The sequence below is a fragment of the Mastacembelus armatus genome, chromosome 14, assembly GCF_900324485.2.
Source record: "Mastacembelus armatus chromosome 14, fMasArm1.2, whole genome shotgun sequence".
Taxonomy (NCBI): domain Eukaryota; kingdom Metazoa; phylum Chordata; class Actinopteri; order Synbranchiformes; family Mastacembelidae; genus Mastacembelus; species Mastacembelus armatus.
Window position 1 is genome coordinate 19,753,010 of NC_046646.1, and position 25,465 is coordinate 19,778,474.

General features: G+C 36.9%; 3 protein-coding genes across 4 annotated transcripts; 1 reads left to right on the plus strand and 2 right to left on the minus strand.

Annotated features, from left to right (window-relative positions):
* Nucleotides 1–519: 519 nt before the first annotated feature.
* snx12 (sorting nexin 12) lies at nucleotides 520–6,343 on the minus strand. Of its 2 annotated transcripts, XM_026327675.2 has the most exons (6): nucleotides 5,978–6,343; nucleotides 4,159–4,254; nucleotides 3,759–3,883; nucleotides 3,462–3,552; nucleotides 2,905–2,915; nucleotides 520–1,365 (listed from the first exon to the last, which is right to left on the minus strand). In XM_026327675.2, exons 1-5 carry the CDS (start codon nucleotides 6,140–6,142, stop codon nucleotides 2,910–2,912), a joined length of 483 nt encoding a protein of 160 aa, XP_026183460.1. In that variant the 5' UTR covers nucleotides 6,143–6,343; the 3' UTR covers nucleotides 520–1,365; nucleotides 2,905–2,909. The 2 variants fall into 2 exon arrangements, with proteins under 2 accessions (XP_026183460.1, XP_026183459.1); XM_026327674.2 differs by lacking the exons at nucleotides 520–1,365; nucleotides 2,905–2,915 and having other exon boundaries at nucleotides 3,450–3,552.
* A 245-nt stretch (nucleotides 6,344–6,588) lies between these two features.
* LOC113143525 (cytokine receptor common subunit gamma-like) lies at nucleotides 6,589–11,440 on the minus strand. Its single transcript, XM_026329200.1, has 8 exons — nucleotides 11,299–11,440; nucleotides 10,652–10,742; nucleotides 10,329–10,498; nucleotides 9,948–10,081; nucleotides 9,672–9,837; nucleotides 9,151–9,256; nucleotides 8,790–8,850; nucleotides 6,589–8,273 (listed from the first exon to the last, which is right to left on the minus strand). The coding sequence occupies exons 1-8, from the start codon at nucleotides 11,360–11,362 to the stop codon at nucleotides 8,028–8,030; spliced, it is 1,038 nt and encodes a 345-aa protein (XP_026184985.1). The 5' UTR covers nucleotides 11,363–11,440; the 3' UTR covers nucleotides 6,589–8,027.
* A 2,822-nt stretch (nucleotides 11,441–14,262) lies between these two features.
* LOC113142972 (sodium/hydrogen exchanger 6-like) lies at nucleotides 14,263–22,549 on the plus strand. The gene is made up of 16 exons (XM_026328369.2): nucleotides 14,263–14,539; nucleotides 15,076–15,275; nucleotides 16,257–16,334; nucleotides 16,621–16,697; nucleotides 16,857–16,969; nucleotides 17,081–17,186; nucleotides 18,290–18,431; nucleotides 18,698–18,803; nucleotides 19,198–19,286; nucleotides 19,945–20,058; nucleotides 20,434–20,545; nucleotides 21,142–21,295; nucleotides 21,392–21,422; nucleotides 21,504–21,580; nucleotides 21,994–22,099; nucleotides 22,226–22,549. The coding sequence occupies exons 1-16, from the start codon at nucleotides 14,263–14,265 to the stop codon at nucleotides 22,547–22,549; spliced, it is 2,106 nt and encodes a 701-aa protein (XP_026184154.1).
* Nucleotides 22,550–25,465: the final 2,916 nt, after the last annotated feature.

The window sequence follows — 25,465 nt, forward strand, 5'->3', positions numbered from 1 at the left end:
TTTGAACCACTTATACTGGTGGGCACTTCTGTCTATAACTAAAACTGATAGCTAAGTGAAATGCAGCAACAAGTACAGTATTTCCCTCTGAAATGAAATAGATTTGAGTTACAAAATTGCACAAGGGGAAAATATTTAAAGTACAAGTGCCTCCAATTTTTAACTACCTTCCATCAATATACAAGTGTCTCTCACCACATCAGTAATTTTCATGTGGTCCTTTACTAACCAGGCCATAAGTAAAAACTATGGTTTTTAAACAAACAGTCTAGTAAACAGTGTAGTTAAGTTTTGAAGTTCAAATTATAATATTCATATTTTCAACCTCTTCATGTTGCTTTTACATTTCATTGTTAAATTAGGTCATCTGCCAATCTGCAGCCATTCATCCAGCTCCCATGACTCTGATCCCTTTCACTGCTTCTCAGTGTGACACACTAATCACAAACTGTAAGCTGAGTTTTAGTGATTCTGCTTCCACTTCACCCCTCTAACCTGAAAATAGACATGTAGACGGGACACAGCAGGCAGCAGGAAATTTAATTGGTGGACAGAATTAACAAGGGAGTTCCTCATCAGCCATAGTGGAACTGCAATGATAACATGTATTAATACACATCACAATAATATAGATAGAAAGAATAAAACAGCTGAAAATAAGCGCAGAATAATCCTTATTTCAGATCAATAAACCAGATGCTGATTACACCTTTAAACAATGAAATATTGTTCATATAATGAACCTCTTGTCACAGTGCTTGGATATGGATATTTACTTAATGTAACATTCCCAATAGCAGATTTGACAACACAGCCAAACGTAGGCATGATGATGTGGTTAACACAGTAGAGTCAAAAGAATTATTGTGAAGCAATCCTGACTATGGGCATGTCCAGAAGAGAAAACTCAGGGAAAATATGCTGACTGGACCGACATGACACTGTCTTTTCAATGATGCTACATGTTGCTCGACTTTGGGAGGTTACTATCAAAATCACATCTCTGCTAGCAAAACAAAGTATTAATCAAAGCAGGAAAAGACCTTCTTTTTAAAACTTGATTAAATCAATTAGAAAGACATTCAGAAAATATAATTATTGTACAAAAAAAAAAAAACTATGGGAAAATGAAACTATAGTGGTAATGTTTTTGTTTTCACTGATATTGGAATCAAAATACATAGAGAATGTGGAATGACTGAATGATGACACAACATCAAATAATGCATACATTAGATCTCTTAGTTTTGTCCAGGAGCAATAGTTGTGTTTCGCTTACACCGTTGATACTCTGCCGACACTTCCACCAGCTTTATAATGACGTGATGCAGAAATAAATGCACATGAGGCTGCAGTCTGTATTGTCTTTGCAATAAAAGAGAAAGAGAAAGACAGTAAATACAAGAAAAAATATATACATACTGTGTGTATATATATTCAGTAGCCTGATGATGTATGTATATACAGAATGTAGTAAGCTGTACATACAGTACTGTCTGTAGACACTGAGCAGAGTTGCAACGCTATTGTGTCATCTATCAAACAAAACCTCATCTCTAAAAAAGTATATACTTGTTTTACACAATGGAAAATAAAAAAACAATGATCTAGTGAAGTTTTGTTATGAACCAATACAAAATACATATTTTATCACCAATTTCCAGAATATACGTGTCTCTTGCTCTTTTTTGGTGTGAGGTGGTGTGCAGCACATATTAGACTGTTGTGTTCTATTTAAATAGACACTTCCTGTGTTTCAAGCCTTACTCATAATCAATAATAAATACTGTTTCTTTATTGCTGCTATATGTATGGGCATTACATTCAACCAATTTAGTGCATTAAATATAAACTGTGTCTAATGAACCGTAGACATCATTGCATTGATATAATCATACTTGTAGACTTGTCTACCTTGAACATAAAAATGCAGAATAAATCAGTATTTAATTCATGGTAACACAGAATTTAAGGAAATAAAGTTCTGAATTAACAGACTGAACAATATGATGGTTATTAGAGGCAAGTTAAATAATTTGTCATACATTGAGATGGCAGTTTCTTAGGTACACCAAGTTAAAACTATGTCAGTCTAATTCAACAGTGCTGCATTAAGTTCTTCATGAATATGATAATGTTCAGTTTTTGTTGACACTGATTTGGAGAGGTGTTGAACTGTACTTTCATATTGAAGGTTGTAGTTAGTACTGCTATTGGAACTGAAAAATGAAGGCAGAATTTATTACAAGACTGTTGTATTACACTGACAAACACTTTGATCATGGTGTACCAAATAAGCTGCCAGCTGTGTGCATATTGCAAGGAAAGCGTGCAAGTTTGCCATGCAGTCAGTTTGCCATGCAGCCAAAAATTAGTGCGGTTAATAATGACAATGTATCAGAATTAGTTTTGAAAAAATGTTTCAAAATAGCTTGTCATGGGTAATGTTCAGTACTTGCTCCCTATTAAACAATAGTTCACATAATCAACACTACAGGTGGTTTGGCTTTTCATTGCACTGAGAAACTTCTGCAAGTCAGTTTCCAAGAAACATAAAATTTACTTTAGTAAACTGCAAACTACATTTTCTATTTGCTTTTCTCTGTACTAAGTAAAAGGTAATGTACAACTGGCTTGCAGAATGTTCTTCCCTCTGCAACCCATCATGATCACTCCAGACAATTGTTGGGAATAACTGGTTGTTTTGTGACAACCAGGGACTAGGTGTGGCATATTATTAAGGTAAAATAACAAATTGCAGTCAGATCTCTGTGATGATTTATATATTTATATTATAAATTGTAATACTTAAGTATTTGTGAACTATCGCCTTTGCAGTGCCCATGCAAACACCTTTAACTTCCAGAAAGCTCTTAAAGACAGGATAAAATAAAGCAAACTTACTTCATTCATACCTAAAAATCAACAAAACACAAAGAGAACAAAACAGGATCAGAACTCTCATTTATGGTCTGCATGCATCCCTATGGTACACATTAGCACCAACACACACATTTAGACATTATTCTACTTTATTCACATTATATTACAATCATGAATAAATGACACTCATCAGGGAATGGCTGAATGCATCGCACATTACTTTCATTCCTGAAAACTGTGAGTAAGAGCCAAATCTTCACGATACAATCACAACTAGCTGAGGGGTGCTTTCCTTATTGTACAGTTATAAAACAAATGCACAAGGGAAAGTGGAGTCACAGTGGTGTCTGAAACATTATCAACATGTCTTGATGTATAGCAGAAGAATATACTCTAAGTCTGAGATATAGTGAATATGACTTTACAGTGGTATACACAGAGAGAGATAAAGAGACAGATAAAGCAGAAAGAAAGAGAGAAAGAGATTAAGAGAAGTTGTGCGGCAAGCCAGTCCGTTCTACACCCCCCAAGTTTAATCCCCACCTGCCCCTCTCCCTCAGTAAACCCTAGTGTCGTACTTTTCCAGGAATGTAGTTACGGTCAATGCTTTCCTCTTGCAGAAACATGTGAAGACAGCGCTCATTCTGGGCCAAGGGGTGACCTGCAATTCTACAAACACACAGACAGATAGAATTCACTCACTGCCCATTTTAAATGTTTGTCATACAGAGTAGTGAAAATGTATTTGTAGGTTAGCTAGCTGATGTGGTGTTGCTTTTGCACACACACTCAGAGACACACAGAGACACACAGATATTTGTTTAAGACATATGTAGGAATAGACTTTTTTTTTTTTTTTTTTTGAACTTGCTGACCTGTTAATGAACTGCTCCAAGCCTGATCGCCGCTCCTCAATGAAGGACTCCTCAAAAAGGCCCTCATCACCACGGAATGGCAACTGTCTCTTCAGGGCTTTGCCTGGCAGAGGTGGTACTACAATCTGAAGATATCAGTGATCAACATAAATAAGAACAGTGAAAAAAAAAAAAAAATTAAAGTTCCCGTTCCCTGTGCTGTAAAGGCAAAACTACAGAGATTTCCATCAGTTCATTTGAGCTCCAGTCTCATTGGCAGTTAACCAGGAGTTTACCTCAAATTGTCTGTTTCCTTTTTCAATGTAAGGATCATAATTTTCCATCAGTAATGCTAATGTTATCACTTACCGCATCATTGTCATTTTAATTTATGAGAAACATGTCATTATCACTTACTCACCTTACTGTCTCTTTCCAGCTCATTCTTTAGCCACTCAAAGTCACTGTATCTTCTTCTCACACAGGAATCCTTCAGTTTGAAAATGGGAAGGTTTGTCTATAGAGAAAAGAAGAAAAATACAAAACACTCCTTCATTGATAGTAAATTCGATTATTTGGCCGTGGTTGCTCTTGGAAAGTGAGAATGGGGCCTGTGGAATAACTGGCAAGTGTCAGGATTTTCTTTCAGGACTGAAGGTATTTTAAAAGTACCTCAAGATACAAGGGTGTTATATGTTAAAAACGAATATATCTTACCACTATATTGTCACTAAACTCTTGGCATGAGACGAGAAAGCAGTTTCTGCGCTGCAAAACCAATGATTAGTTCATACATCAATTTTGAGCAGTGGATTCATTGTTAAGTTCAGACATTGTCATCAAGTAGTGGAAAAACAACTACACAAACAGTCCACACCGCAAAGATATTCAATATTACAGTACTAATAAAAGCAGCAAATCCTCACATTTTGACAGCCAATGTTTCGAAATAACTAATAACTGTCCATTAATATGCTCATCACTTCACAACGCAATCATTTATGCATGATGTATATGGTCAGAAATATATATGCAGATTTTACATGCTGGAAAATAAAATGAGCATTACAATTGACATGTGCATGAAAACTTCATGTGCAGATGATTCATACATCACCAACAACCAAAGCTGTCCACTCAAACTATCACAGAAGGCCAAAAGGTGTGCAGTCTGGTAAAGTTTTCAGTCATTTTAAAGTGTGTAAGTGATGCATTCATCACCAGTTATCTGCAGACTAGTTGATCTCTTTGCATGACATTCTCGTGACTCACTGCTGGAGGGGTGTAACAAAACATAATGCTATCCAGTGAAACTTGGCTTCTGTAAACTACATTGATCTAGTTTTGTTCACGTTTGTCATTCAATAATCTACACACTAATAAGCCTGTACGAGTCTATGAATCTTGTGTTGACAAAAAGCCATTCACGTAGTGAAAACAGGAACTTGTTTGTCTTACTACAGGCGAGCTCTCCTAGGAGACAGCAGCAAACACCACAAAATCACGGTCTGTAGTCAACACAAGACCAGTAAGTTGCAATTGCGCAATTAACAGCGTTAGCATCAGTTCCTGCAAACGTTTGCTGTGTCAGTTGTTTTCTGAATCTCACCTCTCTACAAGACAAGGAAGTTTTCCTACTAGTACTTCTACCACTATTGTTATTATCTGCCTGTGCATTTTCAAACAACAGTAGCAATAATGTTTCCATGAAAGTAACATTAACTACAACTACTAACTAACACCCCCCAACAACAGTAGCTAGTAGTTAATACGTGGCATGTGTTTGTACAACTTAACTACTTGGCGTCAGATCTTATTTTGCTAAGGCTAGCTTAGTTAGCCTCACGGTGACGGCTGGGACACCCTGGTTTTCCCAATTCTTCATTCCACTTCATTAATTAAAAATACATTTACGTTAATGATAACACCGAATAGGCTGACACCTCGTGCGCTAATGTGGAAGTTGTTATGTTCACGAAACTTCTACACAGAAACGTGCTACAGTGCCATAAAACCTCTGGCTAGGCCGCTAACAATCCACGGCCCTCGATTTTTACAGGGGCGACATCTTGAGCCACTCCGGGCGGCCACCGCCAGCGACACATTACGCTGTTTGGGTTGACATTAGCACAGCGGCTAAATATGCTAACGCTAGCAACAACAGTGTCATTACCAGTTAGCTTAGCGAATAAAGGCTAATACCGCAAAATGGGGTTTCAGCTTGCGGTTCCAGCACTTACCCGCATCCGAACTTCGTAAGTTGTGTAACGGTTCCGCCCAACTCCAACGATTTGTGGATCATAAACGTCTATTTCCAAAAAATTGCTGGGGGGGCCGTAAGCATCAGTCAGGTCCTGGGGCTTGGAATTCAACCGGCGAGTGTCGGCCACCACAGGCTCTGACATTTTGTCGGATCGTGATTTCTGGAGGACCAACGATGAACTAGCGTCAAACAACTAAATACACAGTAAAATCTTAAATCACCCCTGAAGACATCAATTGTTTGTAGTAGCTGATCGATTCAGCTAGGGAAGTAGGTGACTTGTAGCTATCTCCCCTCTTGCGGTTGCGCCCTGCCCTTCTTGAATCTGAAAAATGCGTTGACTCAGTTCCGTAGCGTGCGGGACAGTCCGCACTCCCTCTAATGGTCAAGAGGAAAACTGGACCAGGTCAATAGAAGTGGTATTCCCTAAAATCGATGGTTACAGTTCTACAATTCATGTGACAGAGGTATTAAAGACAGGTATACTTATTTTTTTAAACCATGTTGACTTTACTACAAAGTATATAAATAAAACTACAAGCAAGTTACAAAAACAGAAAACGATGACATGACAGCCTATTGTACACATTTTATTAGGCCTACAGGTGATGTGACTGTGTTTTTATTAGCGTATAACAAAATACATCTCTGTTTTGTTTTTTTTGCTTTTTTTATAGATCAGTTGAGATATGTTAGGAACACAGATATTTGAGTTGCCAGATTGTCAAACAAATGTGCTGGTGTCTATCCTCTTTGGTAATAAATGCTGTTAGAAATACAATGATCAATTAATAAATTATAAAAGTTCCCTCCATCCAATAAACCATTAGATGTACAGTTCTAAATGTTAACAAACTATTTAAATCAGATGTTGGTCTTTAGTTGTGGTTAGGTAAAAAGACAAAACATATAATGATGGAGTAGGATAAACACCATCCAAAACAATTTAGATGTAAACATACAATGCACTTGTAAACAAACAAACAAAAATGCCACAGTAAATCAGCATATAGTGATATGGTATAAAATCGGTATTTAAACTTGGTCTTATGTCTGTAAAGCAGATATAGTGCAATAGACCTTTATACATTAGTCTATGGATGAATAATATGAAATGTATGCATATGGTTACATTTAATTATATCATCTTGTATAACAGGTTAAACACATAAAAAAGATTACATATCAATACAAAAATACCTGAGCAAATATTAAGAAATCAGTGACTTGACATTCCTGTTAACATAGTGAAGCTGGGTTTTGACCTTCAATATTATTTTGCTCCTGGACACATAAAGTCCAGTTAAATGTTGACCCCAAGGCACAATACATTTATATCAGCTATTTACTTCTCATAAGTAAATATATGTATGTCAGCAAACAGTTGAGCACAATGCTTAATCCATGTTTCCATTATAAAGAGACACAATGATGACACTCAGAGATGTAAAATATTGTCTCTCCAATTATTCTTTAGGTTTGAAGAACTAATTAGTACTTGCATTTCTTCTTTAAATGCTTCAACCAGTCAAATAACATTCAATAAGTGATTAAAGAAAGTAGGAGTAATAATGGTAAGGGGTGATAATGAAATCAGCAGACCATCAACAAAGAGACGCGTCGTAGGAAGAGGAAATGTTGGCGCCTCAAAGTGGTGATTAATACGTACTTACAGTGTTTATATCTTAAAAGCATTGTTCTTAGAGTAACTCATTATTAAAATGGTGTACACTTCATTTCTAAAATTATGAGTTTTATGTTTCACTTCTTTTTTATCTATAACCACTGTATCTGCTGGATGGCACCATAAAATATTAAAAGTTTGAATTTAATGATTCACTTTTAAGTGCATCAGACTGAAATATCTGGTTTCTTCTTGTAAGGTGAACTATGACACTATACATCAACTTCAATCATTTTTAAAAAAACTTTTACGTAAAGCTGATTGTGCAGACATGCAAAAAATGTGTCTGTCAATAGTCGGCGTTGAACAATATTTATAAATCCAGTTCTGACTGAGATACCTCCTAAACAGAGATCTGCTGCTCATCAGATGAAACAGTAACTGTGGAGCTGGATGAGGAGCATGGGGTGGACAGGTCCTCTGACTGGTCAGAGCAGTCGCTTTGGGTGATACTCACAGAGAAGGTAGAGTCACCAGAGCTCTCGCTGTCAGACTGGGAGATCTGGCAGTACTCACGGACAGGACAGGCACGCTCAATGAAGTTAGCCTTAAAATTTTCATTCAGGCCTTTGGAGAATTGAAGCCAGTCCTTAAAGAAAGTCAAACACCCGTATGACTTGTTTTGTTGTAACCTCACCATCACACATTTCAGTCACTTAATATTCCACCAAATTAATATGCGCAGTACTGAATATTTATAGAGAGAAGTGCTCCTATTTTAAGTATACAGTGTTATATTCTTAATGATGCTAGCATGGCTCTAATAGTAGGCTGGTACACCTCTTTGGTCCTGACTAAAATATCTGAACTATTTAGTGGACTGCCTGTATATTTTGTGCATATAACTGAATAAGTGGATATTTTTCAGCATTTTGTGTTTAGTACAAAGTGAATCTTTGCACACTGGAATGCTAAATTAAGAATGTCATGCATTAAACTAAATGGCAAACATCACACTTGCTTACATCAGCATGCTAGCATTGTCATTATAAGCATTCTAACATTTTAGCTTAAAGCATATTTGTCTAATTTACAAGCTGCTAAAATAGGTTTGAATGTTTTTTTGAATTTCTGAGAAGATACGGAGGTGTTCGATGTCACTAACCTCAATGTCATGATGAACCAGGGATGGCTTGGGAACCACAGGAATGAGGATGATCCTGAGCCTGTATGGGCAGCAGACATCTTTTTCAGTTACAGATCATCAACATTACTTTTGTTCCATGTAACTCTTAAGTGTTGTTCTCAAGAAAGGGAATTATTTGGCTTTTGTGCATGTTACTATAATTAACCTCACACTTGCTGTAAAACATTATTATCACTACCATCTTATGGTGATTTAATCCCTCCAGCTTTTTCAGTCTGTGGTAAAAATAATTGATGTTCTAATAAAAATATGTGCTTTTTCTGTGTTTTTCAGTGCCTATTTTATACTGCAGTAGTTTACGCAATATGGACCAACCCACCTTTCATGGTGCAGCAGCATTATGACCAGTAGTAAGAGCGTGATAGCACCCACCACATACAGCAATGGAGTCCACACAGACATCGAAACATTCATTGGATTAGTATCTGTGAGAAGACAGAGTGAAGCGGATTATCATTTTTTCATAATTATACACTTTTACTGCAGTAAGCATATCTAAATTAACAGATACACCAGCACTATAGATCATTGTTAAAATACCAATTCCTCAAATTGGAAAGCATCAAAAGAGCTTCATACCATTTATGTCTATTTACTAATATGCTTCAGAGTAAAAATGCACATTTCTGAGGACAATGCAGAAAGGTCATGAAATCAGCACTGTATTTTAGTGACAAACTCAGTTGCCTCATTATTACAGTATTGGCCTGGAGAAAGTTCTGACACACTGGTTCTGTGCCTGAGACCTGCTTAGTAGGCAATGTTGCACTTTGCATTGGATGCTGGGGGAAGTCAGTATTTACTTCATTTATTCTGTATATACTGTATTGGTCAATTTACCTGTGCTGTTGTTAGACCCCCAGACCACAGGCTCACTCCAGTTACTCCAGAATAAAGACTCTCCACAGGTCTTTGCCATTCTGCTCCGGACTTGCACCTCATACCGGGAACTGCTGGACGGCAAGTTAATGCAGAAACTCTGCGTCCCAGTATTGACTTTAGAAGACTGTGGAAAATAATATGGAGGTGAAATGGCAGAAACAATAATTTCACAAATAATAAGAAGGAGGGATAGAAGATTAAAACATCTCTGTTTTGTCCATTCAAATTGCCCACCTCCCACTTATTGTTGTTGGTCCTGAAGCGAACCTCGCTCCCCACACAGTTTGCGGCAGTTTGGTTCCAGTAAAACCACAGGTTAAAGTCAGATCCATTAAGGACCGACAGGTTGGTTGGTGGATGTAACAGCACTGAAAATGACACAGTTTATTCAGTGAAAGAGAATAACAGTATACAACTTGGATGACAGGATAATAGAGAAGATAAGCCAATATGTTTTGGTATTTTTTACAGCTTCTCTTTATATCTCAGTACTACAATTGCTTTCCTTTAATGTAACCAGGTAATAGATTTAAGGTACAGTTGTGCTATACTCTCTTATCGAACATTACTAAATTATATCCCAATGTTATACTGTGTCTCTATAAATAAGCATACCTTTGGTTTTAAGATCGTGCTCCATTGGAAAACTCTTATTGCCATGAACCAATGTGGTATAAAATGTGAAGAACCTCTTGCTTATGTTACCATATGGCCGGTTACATCCAATGTTTATGCCATTTTCTAACAGATAGTTGGAACAGATCTTTTTTTCCTCATTGTGGAACCTGTACAGAAATAATTTATTAGCCGTTCATAAGTATGCAGCTACATAAACTATAAATAACATATATATGGGTATCACTTTATAATAAGGTTATCCAGAGCAAAAATACTAGTTAGTAGGAGTTTTCACCAGACCATTGTTAAGAATTACGCACCAGCTGTAGAAAGTGTAATTGACCTCTGGAGTCCTCTGCTTATTCCAGGAACAGTTAACGTATTTCAGATGTATCACTAAACAGTCCACATCTATAAGAGGCACAAGAGGGTATACAGATACATGAAATGGCAGTGAACTAATGGCAGTTTACGCTCACACACATATACAATGAGGAAATGGCAGTACAGTGACGTTAAGGGGAATTTATACACAATCGAGGAAGTGAGGCTCTATCTTAAACTGTTTCATTTACTTTTGTAATATAAATGATTTGTTCTTTTAACCATTGTCTAAACTTATTTCAAGGCAGTTGTGCTGTTCTACATTTTGAAATCCTGTTTTACGTAAGTTATTCGTTACACGTCCTGGCTTTACATAAGTTATTTGTTATACGTGCGTTCTCAAAAATACAGGTGAAATCCCTCAAATTATGTAAATACTAAACATTTAAAACAGGGATTGAAAACAAATATTATAGATATAAAAATCAAGAAAGAAGCAGTTTTCAATGATGATAAGTAACTGGAAAACAATATTATTGGATGAGTCAAAATCCCTTAAAGAAATTGCTCACACACATCCAATAAAAGTTATAAACAGTTAATATTATAAGTTGTCTGTCATTTAGACTTTCCATGTGCTTACCTGGTGGCTCTTTGGCAACCACAGGTCCAATCAGACAGAAAAACAGAAGCAGTCTTGTCGACATCGTGGCACATTGAAACAGGATGCCAGCAGTGCAGGTTGTTCTCTACATCTGAGTATCAAAGTGTCACATGTGTTTTATCTGTGTTTGCTGCTCCTGAACCTGACTTGTGGGCTGTACTTCCTGTCAGTGAAAACTGTTAAGCTATTAGACTATAGATCAACATAATATGTTGTAGTTAGCCCTCATGCTTTATGGCTGCAATGTAAAATAAGACAAAAAAGCATTTTAAAAATCAATAGGTGAAACCACACAGTACCTTTATTTCACTATAATCAATACATCCAAATAACTTTTCTAATGAAATGTGAATGCAGTAATTTGCTTTCTTCAGTATCCAGAATGTTTGCTCTTTCCAGCAACATGTGAATAAACAAAGAAATCTCTCTTGATGAAATGATGGGCAGTAATCAGAGATATGGTCTTAAATGGAATCCATTTTCCTAACTTGAAAAACAGAGATTTCAGTTCTTTTAATAAAATTTAATTTACCATTTTAACATTTTTTTTGCAATTTTTAAAAAAAACAGTTGAATATGTTTATAGTAGAATCAAATCAAATTAAAGGATCCACTAGAATTTTGAATTTAAATAGAATCAGTTACATGGAAAATATTTCTGTTTATTTTCATGTTTAACCCGACTCAAAGTATGTCCTGTTCATGACAGAAAGGTCGTATGATAGTTAACATGTCACTTTCTAGTTCTGCTGTTCCAAAGTTGAGTTTTGTTTCCTGTCAGAGGAAATAGTTTTAAACACAAAGATTGAGTAATATCCTACCTGAAGTGAAACCTGATTTGTAAGTGCTGTGGTATTTTGTATACATCAATGCAAAGATAAAATATGAAATCATCTTTACTGAAGAATTATAGACATACAGACTGCCTTACTTTGCCTGGATGCTATTACAATGCTATCACAACTTTGTCAGAAACATATCATTCCAATCTTTGCATACTCATATGTATGTATGTACCTACTGAGGTACATAAAGGGTATAAGGTGCAAAACATAATTATTATCTTTCCTGAAAAAACAGATTTTGATAGTTATGTTGTTATTGTATCCATTGTGTTAGAGCAAGGGACAGAGCAAAAAGGTGACAGCAATATAATAAGAATAATAATGTTTTTTAACATATTAAAATTATATTTAAAGATCTTTCTGTGAAATGGCCAAAAAAAAAACAAAACACTGGAAACATTTTAATACAGCCTTAATTACAAATAAATGTACAAATAATTTACCAGCATTACCGAACATCATAATTTATCAAGAACAACCCCCACTTCTGTGACTAATTTTTAACTTGGCCTCTGATCGCTGACACAGTCAGCAACCAGTTTATCTCAGTTCATTTCTAGAGAACTGGGATTTTTTTTTCTGTGTGTGCAAATTACAGTGCTCTTTTTCCTGTTTTCACATTTGACACTTTACCTCTCTGCATAGCCACTCACAGTTGTCCAAAGCATATATATGCAACAGCTGAGAAAAAGGACATGTGGACATGAAATACCTTTTTGAAATTAAAATTACTCAGAAATAATATAAGGCTTTAAATATTACAAAGAAATTAAGGCTGATAATATATACAAATATTAGTATTGCATGGTGATGACAAACCTCATGGTATTAAATGAGACCTACTGATGATGTATGATGGTGAGAATATTTCTGAAATGATTTATTAACCTTGTATGAAGTGACATCTTGGTTTTAGGTTTCCAGCATATAACAGAATATAGTTTAAAGTACTGCTACTTGTCTACAAACCTCTCAGTGGCTTAAGCCTAAAATATACCTCTGATTGTCTCTCATCACATGAAACCTCCAGGCTTTCAGATCATTAGGTAGGGGGGGTGCTAACTGTTGCCACACTGCAACCAAAGAGGTTAGTTAGTTACTGTGCACCACACAGATCAGACAAGGTTCCAGAGAATATTAGACATACTCTGACTCTGAGCAACTTTAAATCTAAATTCAATCATTTTTACAACATGCACATTTGGCCCCAGCCTCTCTGTAACCCTGTACAGGATAAGCAGTAATGGCAATGGATAGATTCTCTGCACAATATTAAAAACTCATCATGACCCATTTTGACCTCCTATTCTGTATTGATGGTGCTGTTTTAATGTTAAAAAACTTTTTAAAGCACTCAATTGTAAATATACTACTATACTAAACCCTGCATTATGCAAAGCACTTTAAATATCCTCTGCATATGAAATGTGCTACTGCGATGGACTGGAGACCTGTCCATGGTGTTCCCCTGCCTTTCACCCGAAGATAAATAGGAGTAAGCAGGTGTAGATAATGGATGGATTGATGTAATGTGCTATACAAAAAAAAAACAAACTTGCCTCACCACCTTTTGTGTTTATTTATAGTATTACTTTGCAGTGGATTTCATTGTACAATCTTGTTATGACAACAAACCTCAACCTTCAAATACCATGAAGGGTTACTGTTAAAACATCTGCTATATAGAGAATAAATGATAAATGTATGCACTCTATGGACGTAATGGTTCCTTGATGTATTATAAAGTTTGAAATATAATAGATGTACTGTATCTTCTTTATTTTCTGTAAGCCTACTCAAATTTCTAGTTCTGTTTTATGTTACCAGTTTTTTTTAGGATTATTTGTCCATTTTTTTGTGTTTATAGTATTTCTTTCAGGTGGATTGAATTGCGCAGTCTTGTATTGTGTAATAACAACAAACCTCAACCTTCAAGCCTTCACTCATTAGTGGGTGACTTTTATTTTGAAGAACCGGAAGTTGCAGTGTTTTGGTCAAAGAAGCTTGTCATCTGGTCCCGGTACGTCCAAGCATAAGTTTCTCGTCAAATAACGACACTAGTTAAACGACAAATGTAACCGTTTCACAGAAGGCCGCAATGGGATTTACCCAGAGACGCTTTCTTGGCGTTAAACCGTCGAAAGCGCTCTTGTCGTTGGCTTTTCTGTTGACATTCATGCTCGTCGGGAGCCAAGGCGAAAGCAATGCAATGGACAACGCCGCAACTGAGAGGATGGCCGAGGAAAGCCACCGACAGGACAGTGCCAATCTTCTCATATTCATAATGCTCTTAACACTCACCATTTTAACCATATGGCTTTTCAAACACCGGAGATTCAGGTTCCTGCACGAAACGGGACTCGCCATGATCTACGGTAAGACCACTAGCGTTAGCTAATGCTAACTGCCTTCTCCTCAAACTTTAGCAGTAAGTTAAAAATAATTAGACAGCTTAGTATAAGGTTTCAGTGTGTATTACATATATCAGCATACAGAAGATCATTTATCTATTATTTATGTACTGTAGCCTGTTAGCAGTGTGGAAAAGAATATATGGGAACAACTGATATTATTGGACAATATAAGATATATATCATTATAATAAAAACTCCTCATCAACCTTAATTAGCCTGATACTTGCACCATTATTCATTTTCAGTTTGCAGTGAGAGGCTGCTTTGATGAATAGGTTGAATCGAGCATCACAATATCAAAGCCCACCCCTTTCAGAATAATTAACATGGCCCAATTAACATTAGGTTTTTCTCAGACCACAATCTAGTTAAAGTATGTGGCACACTGTGATATTTCAAGGTGTTTTAAATAGTATCTCACCTCATTTTGCTCCACGAGGGATGTTTACTTTCCTACTTGTGTTGCCTTCACTCCTTTTTAACTCTTCTTCCCAAAGGTCTGTTGGTGGGTGTGATCCTGCGGTTTGGCGTCCATGTTCCCCAGACCATCAGCGATGTGATCCTCACCTGTGCTGTCAATGCCAGTCCTGCTACTCTGCTGGTTAATGTTAGCGGCCGCTTCTATGAATACACTCTGAAGGGCGAAGTCAGCCAGGGAAAAGGTCACCAAGTGCAGGACGATGAGATGCTAAGAAAGGCAAGTGGATACTCAGATCCTTGAGAACACTGTGTCCCTTAGGGTCAGACTATACTAGGTCAAGAAGAACATAAACATCAGATATGATTATGAAAAACACATGAGCCTTGGTGAACTCTGTGAATCAACCTGTAAATGAAAACCTGTGAAACCTGAAAAACCAAAAATACAGTAAGAAACAATAAAAATCAGTAAGAATAATCAATCATTGAAACTCATTTTTCCATTACAGTAAATCAGTGGAGGATATGATATTACCAACAGTTCGGGGCCAAATGGCAAGTTAATATGCCCTGTGGCAATATTGATATACTTAAATACTGTTACATCTGTGACTATATACAGTATAGTGTGATAAAGAGTCCCTACAAACTTTAACATAGTGTGGAAATTTTCAGCTCAGGAAATTTCCCCAGGGAACAAGAAATTTGATGAACTCCCGTGTTCCTACTGGAGAAACTAGAGTCTAAATGCTCATAGGGGGTAGTGCTCTTGAGACGTTCAGGAATGTTTGGGGTTGGGCTGAATGTTGCTGATTAGTCAGTTATGCTAGTTTTTCAACATATCACATGTTTTGCCTGTAGTTTGTGGTCGACAATGATCAGGACGGAGTTTTTGCAGCGGACAACATTACACATGCAGACAAGCGACGTGACAGATGATCCCGTGTTTTTGATACATCAGTGGACTAATTTGTTTTAATCCTCCTGAAGGTTTAGTCCTACTGTAGAAAAACAGGTTTCTCATGCTGGAGAACTTTTTTTCCCTGTAGATAATTCCTGGAACCTTTGGTGGAAAAACACCTATAAATTTACACATGATCTCTAACTATAAAAATGTAAAAATGTTGGTAGTGTGCTTCTTTGCATACACACAGAGCAGTATGGTCAGAAGAAATTTGTAAAGGAAAGTTTCATAAAATGGGGAATTTACTATGTACAAATAGGTGTACAACTTCTTATCACTTAGTGCTGTTTTCAGGTGACCTTTGACCCAGAGGTGTTTTTCAACATTTTGCTGCCTCCCATCATTTTCCACGCTGGTTACAGTCTGAAAAGGGTAAGAGGTTCTTAAAGATGTATGATACACTTTTTGTAGAAATGAATGGCCTGCAAATAGTGATTTATAGTTTACAAAGATTTTATACAATTTATGTAAGATAATAAAAAAATATATGTTTTTGTTCTACACAGAATGTTGACATGGGAAAAAAACGAATGATTTCATGCTTTTTGTTTATTTATTTGTTCATTTATTTCATATATTTACATATTTTTCATGACTATTTAAATGTATTAGACGCCTCTGAGACTACATAGTTAACTTGTGTTATTGTCTGTCTCAGAGACATTTTTTTAGAAACATCGGCTCCATTCTGACCTATGCTTTCATGGGAACTGTTATATCCTGCTTTGTTATTGGGTAAGGCATTTAGTCATCTCTGAAGTTACCTCTGAAGTAATGTTTTGTTTTTACCATTATGCCTTATATTCAGTCATATATATAAAACAAACTTTTGCCCTATTATAGTCATTGGGTTTGTTGTATTAGTGTCTCTTATGACTTGGACTTTCCTCCTAGGTTGGTCATGTATGGCTTTGTGTCCTTCATGAAAGTTGTGGGCCAGCTAGGTGGAGATTTTTACTTCACTGACTGCCTCTTTTTTGGGGCCATTGTTTCAGCAACAGACCCAGGTAGGTAATGCTACAGCAGTCAGTATCCACATATTAAACATAGAGGCAGCTTGGCAGTTTCTGTTTGATGACTTTTGTTGTTACTATTCATTTCTTTCTCCTGTGTTTCAGTGACAGTGCTGGCTATCTTCAATGAGCTAAAGGTAGATGTGGACCTGTATGCTTTACTCTTTGGGGAGAGTGTCCTCAATGATGCTGTGGCCATCGTCCTCTCTTCGTAAGCATTAATTCCCTACAGCAGAGATATACACTCAGCAAGGGTATTTCCCATGTCGTTCCACATTAAAGAACAGTTCACATTTTGGGGTCACAGTTTTTTTCAAGTCTATCGCAAAACAATATGTACATTTCGACTGTTACTAGCTGTAATCAACCTCCTGTCTAAGAAATTGTTTCCTGTGGACAGGGGAAACAATCACAGTGACCAATAACTCTTGAAATGTTCTAAACCAGTATCAGTATTGAAAAATCTTTAATCATAGTTCTGTGTTGACCTGAACTGTAATACAATTAATTCTGGCCAACTCAGCTATTTGTGTTGTACATTGCACATGAATGGACATTTTTCTTACTAATATCAATCCCTGTCATTTCACTGCTGCCTTCCTTCACCCACCGTGTGTCAATCATCGCCTGCCTGTACGTATGTATGCAGTGTTCTCCTCCAGTTGGAGAAACAGGATAGGCAGGGAGCTGGACACAATGATTCAGTCTGGCCTGAGGGGGCAGAGGAATGGCTGGGGGAAAACAAGACATTGACTCCCCGGTGGGTGGGTTGATGGGCTGTTGGCATGGTTGTGGTTTTAATGTTAGAAATGTTTTTTATGGTGTCTCTTTGAACCAACCATGCCTCAGTGTTGTCAGTGCTCTATAGATCCTCTAAATGAGAAGGTATTTAAAAAAAATTATTACTGCTTAATTTTAGTGCTGCTGATTTGCTTTGTTGGTTTTGAGGTAGTTTGGGTACTTTTCCTCATAAATGGGTAATACCTAAATAGTTTCTGTGCTTACATGTTGGATATCAACCAAATGGAGTTGAGCAATCCAATTGAAATTAAGCATGCAAGATTCCAACTTTCTCCCTTGATATTGCTGTAAAATCCAACTCCAGTCCATGTGTGTTAAATCTGTTTGACTAATTCTAAGGGGTAACCAAAATCCTAATTTATACAAAATCAGAATCAGAATTGGAGTTGGGTTGCCACAGATCTAATTTAATGCCTGCCTAGAAAAAAAAACTTTGCAGTTCCTCTTCCTTGATTCTCTATGTCTATTTTCTTGTGTCATGTTTTTATTTCTATGTGTCTGTTTGCCCTTAAGCTCCATTGTGGCATACCAGCCTGAAGGAGACAACAGCCACAATTTTGAGGCCATGGCCATGTTGAAGTCCTTTGGTATCTTCCTGGTTGTCTTCAGTGGATCCTTGGCTCTAGGAGTGGCCACTGGAGTCATGACCGCTTTCATATCCTTTCACCTGATTTTTGCCACTATGTTTGAGTTGAAAAAACTACTGAATTGTATCTTTGCATAATAAGATAGAACAGTGCTTTCTTATCCCTGTGGTCTGTTTTGTTTTGTTTTGTCTGTTCAGGTTGTCTCAACTTACCTTAGACCTTTCATACCCCATTCACACTTATGCCTGTATTTCTATTGTCCCCAACGAGTGCTGCAGGTGTTCACTGGATGGACTAGTTCTTGTTTTTCTCCTTGACTTTCACTTTATGTCACGTGACCAAGTTCACAAAGCTGAGGGACTTCTGCTTGCTGGAGACCGCTCTCTTTTTCCTCATGTCCTGGAGCACCTTCCTGTTGGCTGAGGCCTGCGGGTTCACAGGTACACATGTATGCAATTTAAACAATGTAGATTGAGGCATCATGTTCAGATTTAGTTTCACTCTTAATCTTTTACAAAAATATAAATTACTTCTTATGACATTCATCATTTCACTCCTGTTTGCCAATTTTTATGTTGTACTTAGTTATTACTTAATTGTAATTATGATTTTATACCAGTCAGACTAATCTTTATGAAACCGGTAGATCTAGCAGACAGATATTTTTAGCTATCTCATGTTTTCTTCTTAGGAAGTTCCAGCTGTGGCCTAAATATGAATCATTGATGTCATCATTGAAAAACCATAATGCTGATCTCTACACTCACAGTGTATTTTGAGTGGTGCTAAGGTGAAATCAGACTTTTTTTTTTTTTTTTTTTTTTTTGCTGTTAGGTGTAGTAGCTGTGCTGTTCTGTGGCATCACTCAGGCTCACTACACGTACAACAACCTTTCTCCTGAATCTCAGGACAGGACCAAACAGGTGAATTACAATCAAATGATTCTTTGGGTCTGTGATCATGAACAAATCCATCCATAACAAATTAGACATACTGAGAAGAGAAGTACTGCTATTATTAATGTTTTACTCCACTGCAAATGCACATATGGCATTATCAAGTCTCATCCTCTAAAAATAAGCACTGAGGAGAGCAGCAACAGTGACGGGGGTACTAGAGAGATGAGGGCTTTTCAGATGTGTTGGACATTTATGGAGAAGCTTTTGTTTAGGCCAAGCTGAGCAGAAAATATAACTGAGTGGTTTTTAAGGGAACTGTGCGACTTGACTATTGTATAAATGGTATTACTCTACCCATGTGGCTCACATTTCAGTTAAATCTGCACGTTTAGGACCAGGCACATACACTAGATCTGCTCAGTAAAATCAGATTTGAACATTAAGACCTGTAATATAACTGAAGCCTATATTAACACGTCTGTCAATAAGTGAAAGCAGCAGTTGCTGCTGGTTCATCCTGACAAACAAAATGAACACCTGCGAAGTTTACAAAAAATACTTCTGATAATGAACTTTACATCCTGACATGACTCAAATTCAATGTTAATTTTACAATTTCAGATTTCATCCTGTTTGTTTACATGATTTACAGTATATATTTGTTTCTGTCCTCTCACATTAGTTGTTTGAGCTGCTGAACTTCCTGGCAGAGAACTTCATCTTCTCCTACATGGGTCTCACTTTGTTCTCCTTCCAGTCACATGTGTTCAACCCTTTGTTCATCATTGGAGCCTTTGTATCCTTTATTTTACCCAGTGTTGATGCATCACATAAACAAACCTTGGTTTTTGTGGTGCTCCAGAGATTAGTGACAGCACTGTTCCACAGAACCACAGTGTGATGACACTACTGTTTTCAGTCAGACTCTAAACTAATGATACTTAACTCTAGTTCCTACCACAAATACTGTTTTTGCAGTGCAGCATATTCACACAGTAATGTTTTCAAAACTGTGTTTTCATTAGTCTTTGAGGGAGCCCAAGAATAGAACAAACAGAATGAAATTGAGAAACAAAGATTAGTCATCTACTCACGCTTATTTTCCATTCCTGTCTGCCTGCATTGAGAATTATTTCACTGTGACATGACCTTGACTGGCTGGGTGTTGTAGGTGGCAGTGTTTCTGGGCAGAGCAGCAAACATCTACCCTTTGTCCTTCCTTCTCAACCTGGGCCGCAAAAACAAGATTGGATTCAACTTACAGCACGTCATGATGTTTGCAGGTATGTAAAATCTCTGGAGTCTCTTACTTTTGTAATAATTAGCAATACCTTTCTAGGCAAACCTACTCACCTGGCAGAATAAACTAGGTAGAGGTTTGAAAACATTAGTCTCTTTCTATACCAACAACACTCCTACTAACATATTGTTACGAATAACATCCCCCATGTCTGTTACTGTTGACATTTTCTGAAGCTAATAGTAGAATTCCCCTACATGCCTCTGCTTAGAACTTTTTAATTGTGTTTAAACCCACAGGTTAATTGCCCTTCATTTTTCTAAAATTTCAACCTATTTATTTTTGGGATATTCCATATGTGTGCACCTTATGTGTTTGTGAATATATAAAACTCATTAGCATTGTTTTCTGCTATGGCAATAGATTTCTCTGGTTTACAACCACCAGTCTGGAAAAAAACACCCACATTTACATACTCTTGAATAACATTTATGAGAAAATGAAACCAAAAACACTAATAGTAAGCAAAGCTGATGATACAGATACCTCAGAAAGCGTTCAGACTCCTTCACCTCACTGAATGATTTACTTAATTGTAGATTTATTTTTAATTGTCACATTGTCTTCTGCTTCTTTCAGGTCTGCGTGGGGCGATGACCTTTGCTCTTTCTATCCGAGACACAGCAACTTACGCCCGTCAGATGATGTTTTCAACCAACCTCCTAATTGTCTTCATCACTGTCTGGTTCTGTGGAGGGGGAACCACACCAATGCTGTCTTTCATGAGAATACCGTAAGGCTGTGCATTTGTACTTATTTATCTCTCTATCTGTGTGTGTTTCCTCACTGCTACTAAATGTTTTTCTGTCAAAACTGCTATTGCTTTCAGGGTGGGTGTGGACTCTGATCAAGAACACTCTGTAAGTAACTCTTACAGATTAAAATCTCTTGTTGCATCAAGAAAACTTATATAATGACATTACACATTTTCTGCCCAACAGAGTTCTGGGTCACAGCGGAGGAGCACCAAACACGAAAGTGCCTGGCCGTTCAGGATCTGGTATACCTTTGACCACAAGTATCCTTCAAGCCATAGAACATGTATTTAAAATCACATTTGCAGAATTTAGATGCTAACTTTAGCTTTGAACACCAGAGGGAGCTGTTTAAATGGTTTAAGACTTATTCGGCCAGATAGGGCCACAAACGTATTTTTTAAAAAACATGCATATAATTTGACTGTGTTTTACCAAGAGGGACCTATTTTTCATCTCAAGCTCTTATAATTTTGCTGAAAATGTACTTTAATAAGCTATGAAATGTGTTAAAGTTTCATGATATGGTAGTTATATATTTCATATAGTATTTTTCAGCTCCAAAGACATAATATTTTTTAGTCGTAGCTGAAAGCCTCACTGAATCAGAAATGTTAGAGCCAGATTACATTGCGTGCTAATTGTGTTTAGTCCTTGACAGAAACTTGTTCATCAGCTACCTGAAACCTCTCCTGACACACAGCGGCCCTCCTCTCACTGCTACACTGCCTGCTTGTTGTGGACCACTGGCACGGTGCCTCACCAGCCCACAGGCCTATGAGGTTTGAACGTAGTATTACACGCAGTGTCACTTTATTGAATGCCCAAACATTATCGTACTTATCTTTATCTCTGTAATTCAATGTGTTTCTTTCCCCCCTCCCCCCTTTTCCCTCTGCACTCACCAGAATGAAGGCCAGCTACGTGATGATGACTCTGAATTAATCCTGAACGATGCCAGTGTGAGCGACATGTATGCTGATGTCACTGTCAGCACAGATGCATCTGGTTCCCATACTATCAACCGCAACCGCTCCTCCACCACCAGCACAGAGGGTGGCCCATCTGACGGAGTCCTGGATCATGAGCTTACCCTGGCAGAACATGAAGTGGCAATCAGGGGCACCCGTCTAGTCCTGCCTATGGACGATCCAGTGGAGCCCCTGACCACTGTCACTCTACCCCCGCCACCCTCCCCACCACGTTCTGACCCCCGCAGGCACAGACTGTAAGAAGGCTTCAACTATCAGGATGCAGTTTGTTTTTTCAGTATCACAAATCATCTAAATTGATTTCACCAGAAAACTATCTCTTAGTTTATATTTGTTTGGATTTGTGATTGAAATAACAAACTGCTCTTCCCATGTTGATGGGCCCAGCTCTCTAACATGTACATTTCAAATAGTCTCAGCTTGTGAGGTGAGCATGATTTAGTCAATTTTTAGGTGAATTACTGTCATCTTGAATGTTAATGCTCTATGTGTAAGATAAGGTACTGCAAATAAAGAGCATATCAAGTTTATAGGTTAAAAAAAAATATGCAAAATGGACATTTAGCTACTGTTTGAGGAGGCTACACAATGGAGCTGTAGTAAGTTGGTAGTACTGTGGTGATATTTTCAGTAACAAGATTATAGGTAAATTAGGTTAATCTGTTAGATGAAAATTAAATAATTTTAACAATTGTGATTAACAATAATTAATAACTAAAAATTCACACTGCTGTCAACACTGTCCAGGAGCATTTTCACTAACTTAAATTTAGAACTGTTCTTGTGCTGTCCTTTTACCTAATGATTTATTTATTTAACCAAAATAATGTATTTCTATAATGATTTATTTTGTTTATTTATTTATTTATTTTGTAGTGAGGCATTAATGATTTTCTTGCCTTGTTCTCAATAGGGCCACTCGGTGGTCAAATGCTGTTATTTTGCACCTTTTCCTAAAAAAGCACTCAAGGTACACTGTACAGCAGGGAATTCAGGAGGGAGGTGGGTATTCATTCCAGGAGAACTGAGTTGTCCACAATGTGTGTGTGTGTGTTTAAAAAATATTTTGTTCCTGTACTGTAGCATAGGCTTTTATTTTATATCTAGAGACTAGCTTTCCTGTGTGTGTATATCTAAGTGTGTATGTATGTGTGACTGATCTGGCCAGTTCTACTGGTGAGGTTATTAGGGCTAATGTCTGTTTTTGTTTGGTGTTGTTGTTGTTATCTGGTTTAATCTTACATAAAAAAGTAACTCCTATGTCTTTGTCATGTTTTATCATCAAAGATGACTGATTTTACCTATTTTCAAACTGTTTTGAATTAAAGTGCCTATTCAGAAATTCAGTTACCTAATGTAGATTTGTACATCTTTAATTTGCTAACATGTAGTATGGTCTTTTTGATTTTTATGTGACAGTAAACCCTTTAACTGATGTTCAGTCTTCGCGATATCAATAGGTCAGTAGGTGACTGCAGGCATTGTAACCACTTGTTTTTTTTTTTGGTGCCCTAAAAATGCAAACTAAATAATTTCACTTGCATTTATGGGAAATCTTTCTAATGTTTTGTCAGGCACATTAATTCTGTGAACAGTGAAGTATATGTGGCATTTGGAGTGCCCCTGTAGGTTAGTGGTTACAGCAAGTGCTTTACCTGCCCAAGCACAGCTGGCCGTGTCACAGGACTCCCACTCTCTTTGCCTTTGTCTTCCCTTCGGTCCCGTCTCCATCTCGTGATCTCCTTGAATAAAGGCAAAAATACATAAACACAAATTTTAAAAAGTATATTTCGCAATTTAATTGAGACAAATTTAAAGATCAAGGGGAAGATCCCAATTTGTGTTTTGCACTTTTTAGCAGCGAAGCTCATCTGTTATGCTCCCACGTCAGTGAGATATTTTGCACTGATGCATCGGTTAACCAACATGTATGTCCTGTTTTCTGCTATGCAAGCCCCATTTAACACAGCAAAGCTCATTTTTATTACTGAAAAAAAAAAAACTCAATGTGAAAATGTTTTAATTGTGCCAACCTGTACATGTGCTGTATTCTTAACATGTGTTTTGAGTTGTTGCATAATCCTCCAGACATATGGACGTGAGTGGAACTGCATTCTTTTCCTTCAGTAAAGGACCATTTGATTTTAAATATAACTTAACCATAAAAACAAACTTTATTTATATGGAAATGTTGAAGAAACTAACAGCTTAAACTAAAGACATAAAAATGATACACTCCTTGCCAGTTTATTAGGTACATCTAGCTAACACCATTGCAGTGTAACATTACATTCAAGCAGTAAATCCTCCTTTGATGTGATAATGTTCTGTTTTTGCTGAGAATGTTTCAGATATGTGTTATTTTGGAGGATGTAGTTTGTTCTGCTGTTGAATTGTATCACATTATGTTGACAGGTGTTGCTATTGTTTTGTCTACACCAGTTTAAATAGCAGAAACACCTCTGTATAATGCTTTAGACTTTAGTAGTTTAAGCTTGGTGTGCTATAAACTGCCAATGAGTGTATGTTTATACTGTTTATAGTTTATATAATAGTTTATAGAAACTGTTTATGATAGTGGTGTTTGTAAAAAGTATGAATGTTTTTAAAATGTGAGCCTAATGTTGAGGGGAAACAGAACCTCAGATTGAATAGATAATTGATTGTATAATCCTGAATTTATGTTGTCTCCTCAGCCAGACATCCTGTGTGTACTGGAAGTAAATAAAAACTCTTAAATCAACAAGCTTTGCTTAAATTGTGCTGCTTCTCATGGCATATTCTATTAGGCTTCTTAATCCTTAATTTCTTTTGCTGAATTATCGAACAGCTCGTCACTGCCACCAACCTTTCCCAGAGCTTTTCTTTTGCATCCCATTTTCAGGATAAAACTAGTGAATGGACATTGACTTAATTATTTCCAAAGTCAACAATGAAACTTCAGGCTGTATTTTGTGCTATTTTAAAAATATTCTAAAATACTGTAAACAATAATAAATATATACTGGCGATACAAAGATGATTAGAAACAAACTATTCTGATTTGTTTGGCGTGCGCACATTTTTCTCAAAAGCTGGTTTTATTTTGAAGGGTGATTTCTCTTCTTTTTCTGAGCGTCACGTTTTATTTTGAAAGTAAGCGGCTCTACATCCGGT

What these genes read in the sequence shown, in the direction of transcription:
- snx12 (XM_026327674.2), bottom strand. Translation starts at nt 6,142, where the DNA reads ATGTCAGAGCCTGTGGTGGCCGACACTCGCCGGTTGAATTCCAAGCCC. An exon ending in AGCTGGAAAGAGACAGTAAG is followed by an intron (nt 3,884 to 4,158) that starts GTGAGTAAGTGA and finishes TGATATCTTCAG; the next exon opens with ATTGTAGTACCACCTCTGCC. An exon ending in TTGGAGCAGTTCATTAACAG is followed by an intron (nt 3,553 to 3,758) that starts GTCAGCAAGTTC and finishes GTGTGTTTGTAG; the next exon opens with AATTGCAGGTCACCCCTTGG.
- LOC113143525 (XM_026329200.1), bottom strand. Translation starts at nt 11,362, where the DNA reads ATGTCGACAAGACTGCTTCTGTTTTTCTGTCTGATTGGACCTGTGGTT. An exon ending in AATTACACTTTCTACAGCTG is followed by an intron (nt 10,499 to 10,651) that starts GTGCGTAATTCT and finishes ATTTCTGTACAG; the next exon opens with GTTCCACAATGAGGAAAAAA. An exon ending in GCACGATCTTAAAACCAAAG is followed by an intron (nt 10,082 to 10,328) that starts GTATGCTTATTT and finishes TGTCATTTTCAG; the next exon opens with TGCTGTTACATCCACCAACC.
- LOC113142972 (XM_026328369.2), top strand. Translation starts at nt 14,263, where the DNA reads ATGGGATTTACCCAGAGACGCTTTCTTGGCGTTAAACCGTCGAAAGCG. An exon ending in TGTTCATCATTGGAGCCTTT is followed by an intron (nt 20,059 to 20,433) that starts GTATCCTTTATT and finishes TGGGTGTTGTAG; the next exon opens with GTGGCAGTGTTTCTGGGCAG. An exon ending in CTGTCTTTCATGAGAATACC is followed by an intron (nt 21,296 to 21,391) that starts GTAAGGCTGTGC and finishes TATTGCTTTCAG; the next exon opens with GGTGGGTGTGGACTCTGATC.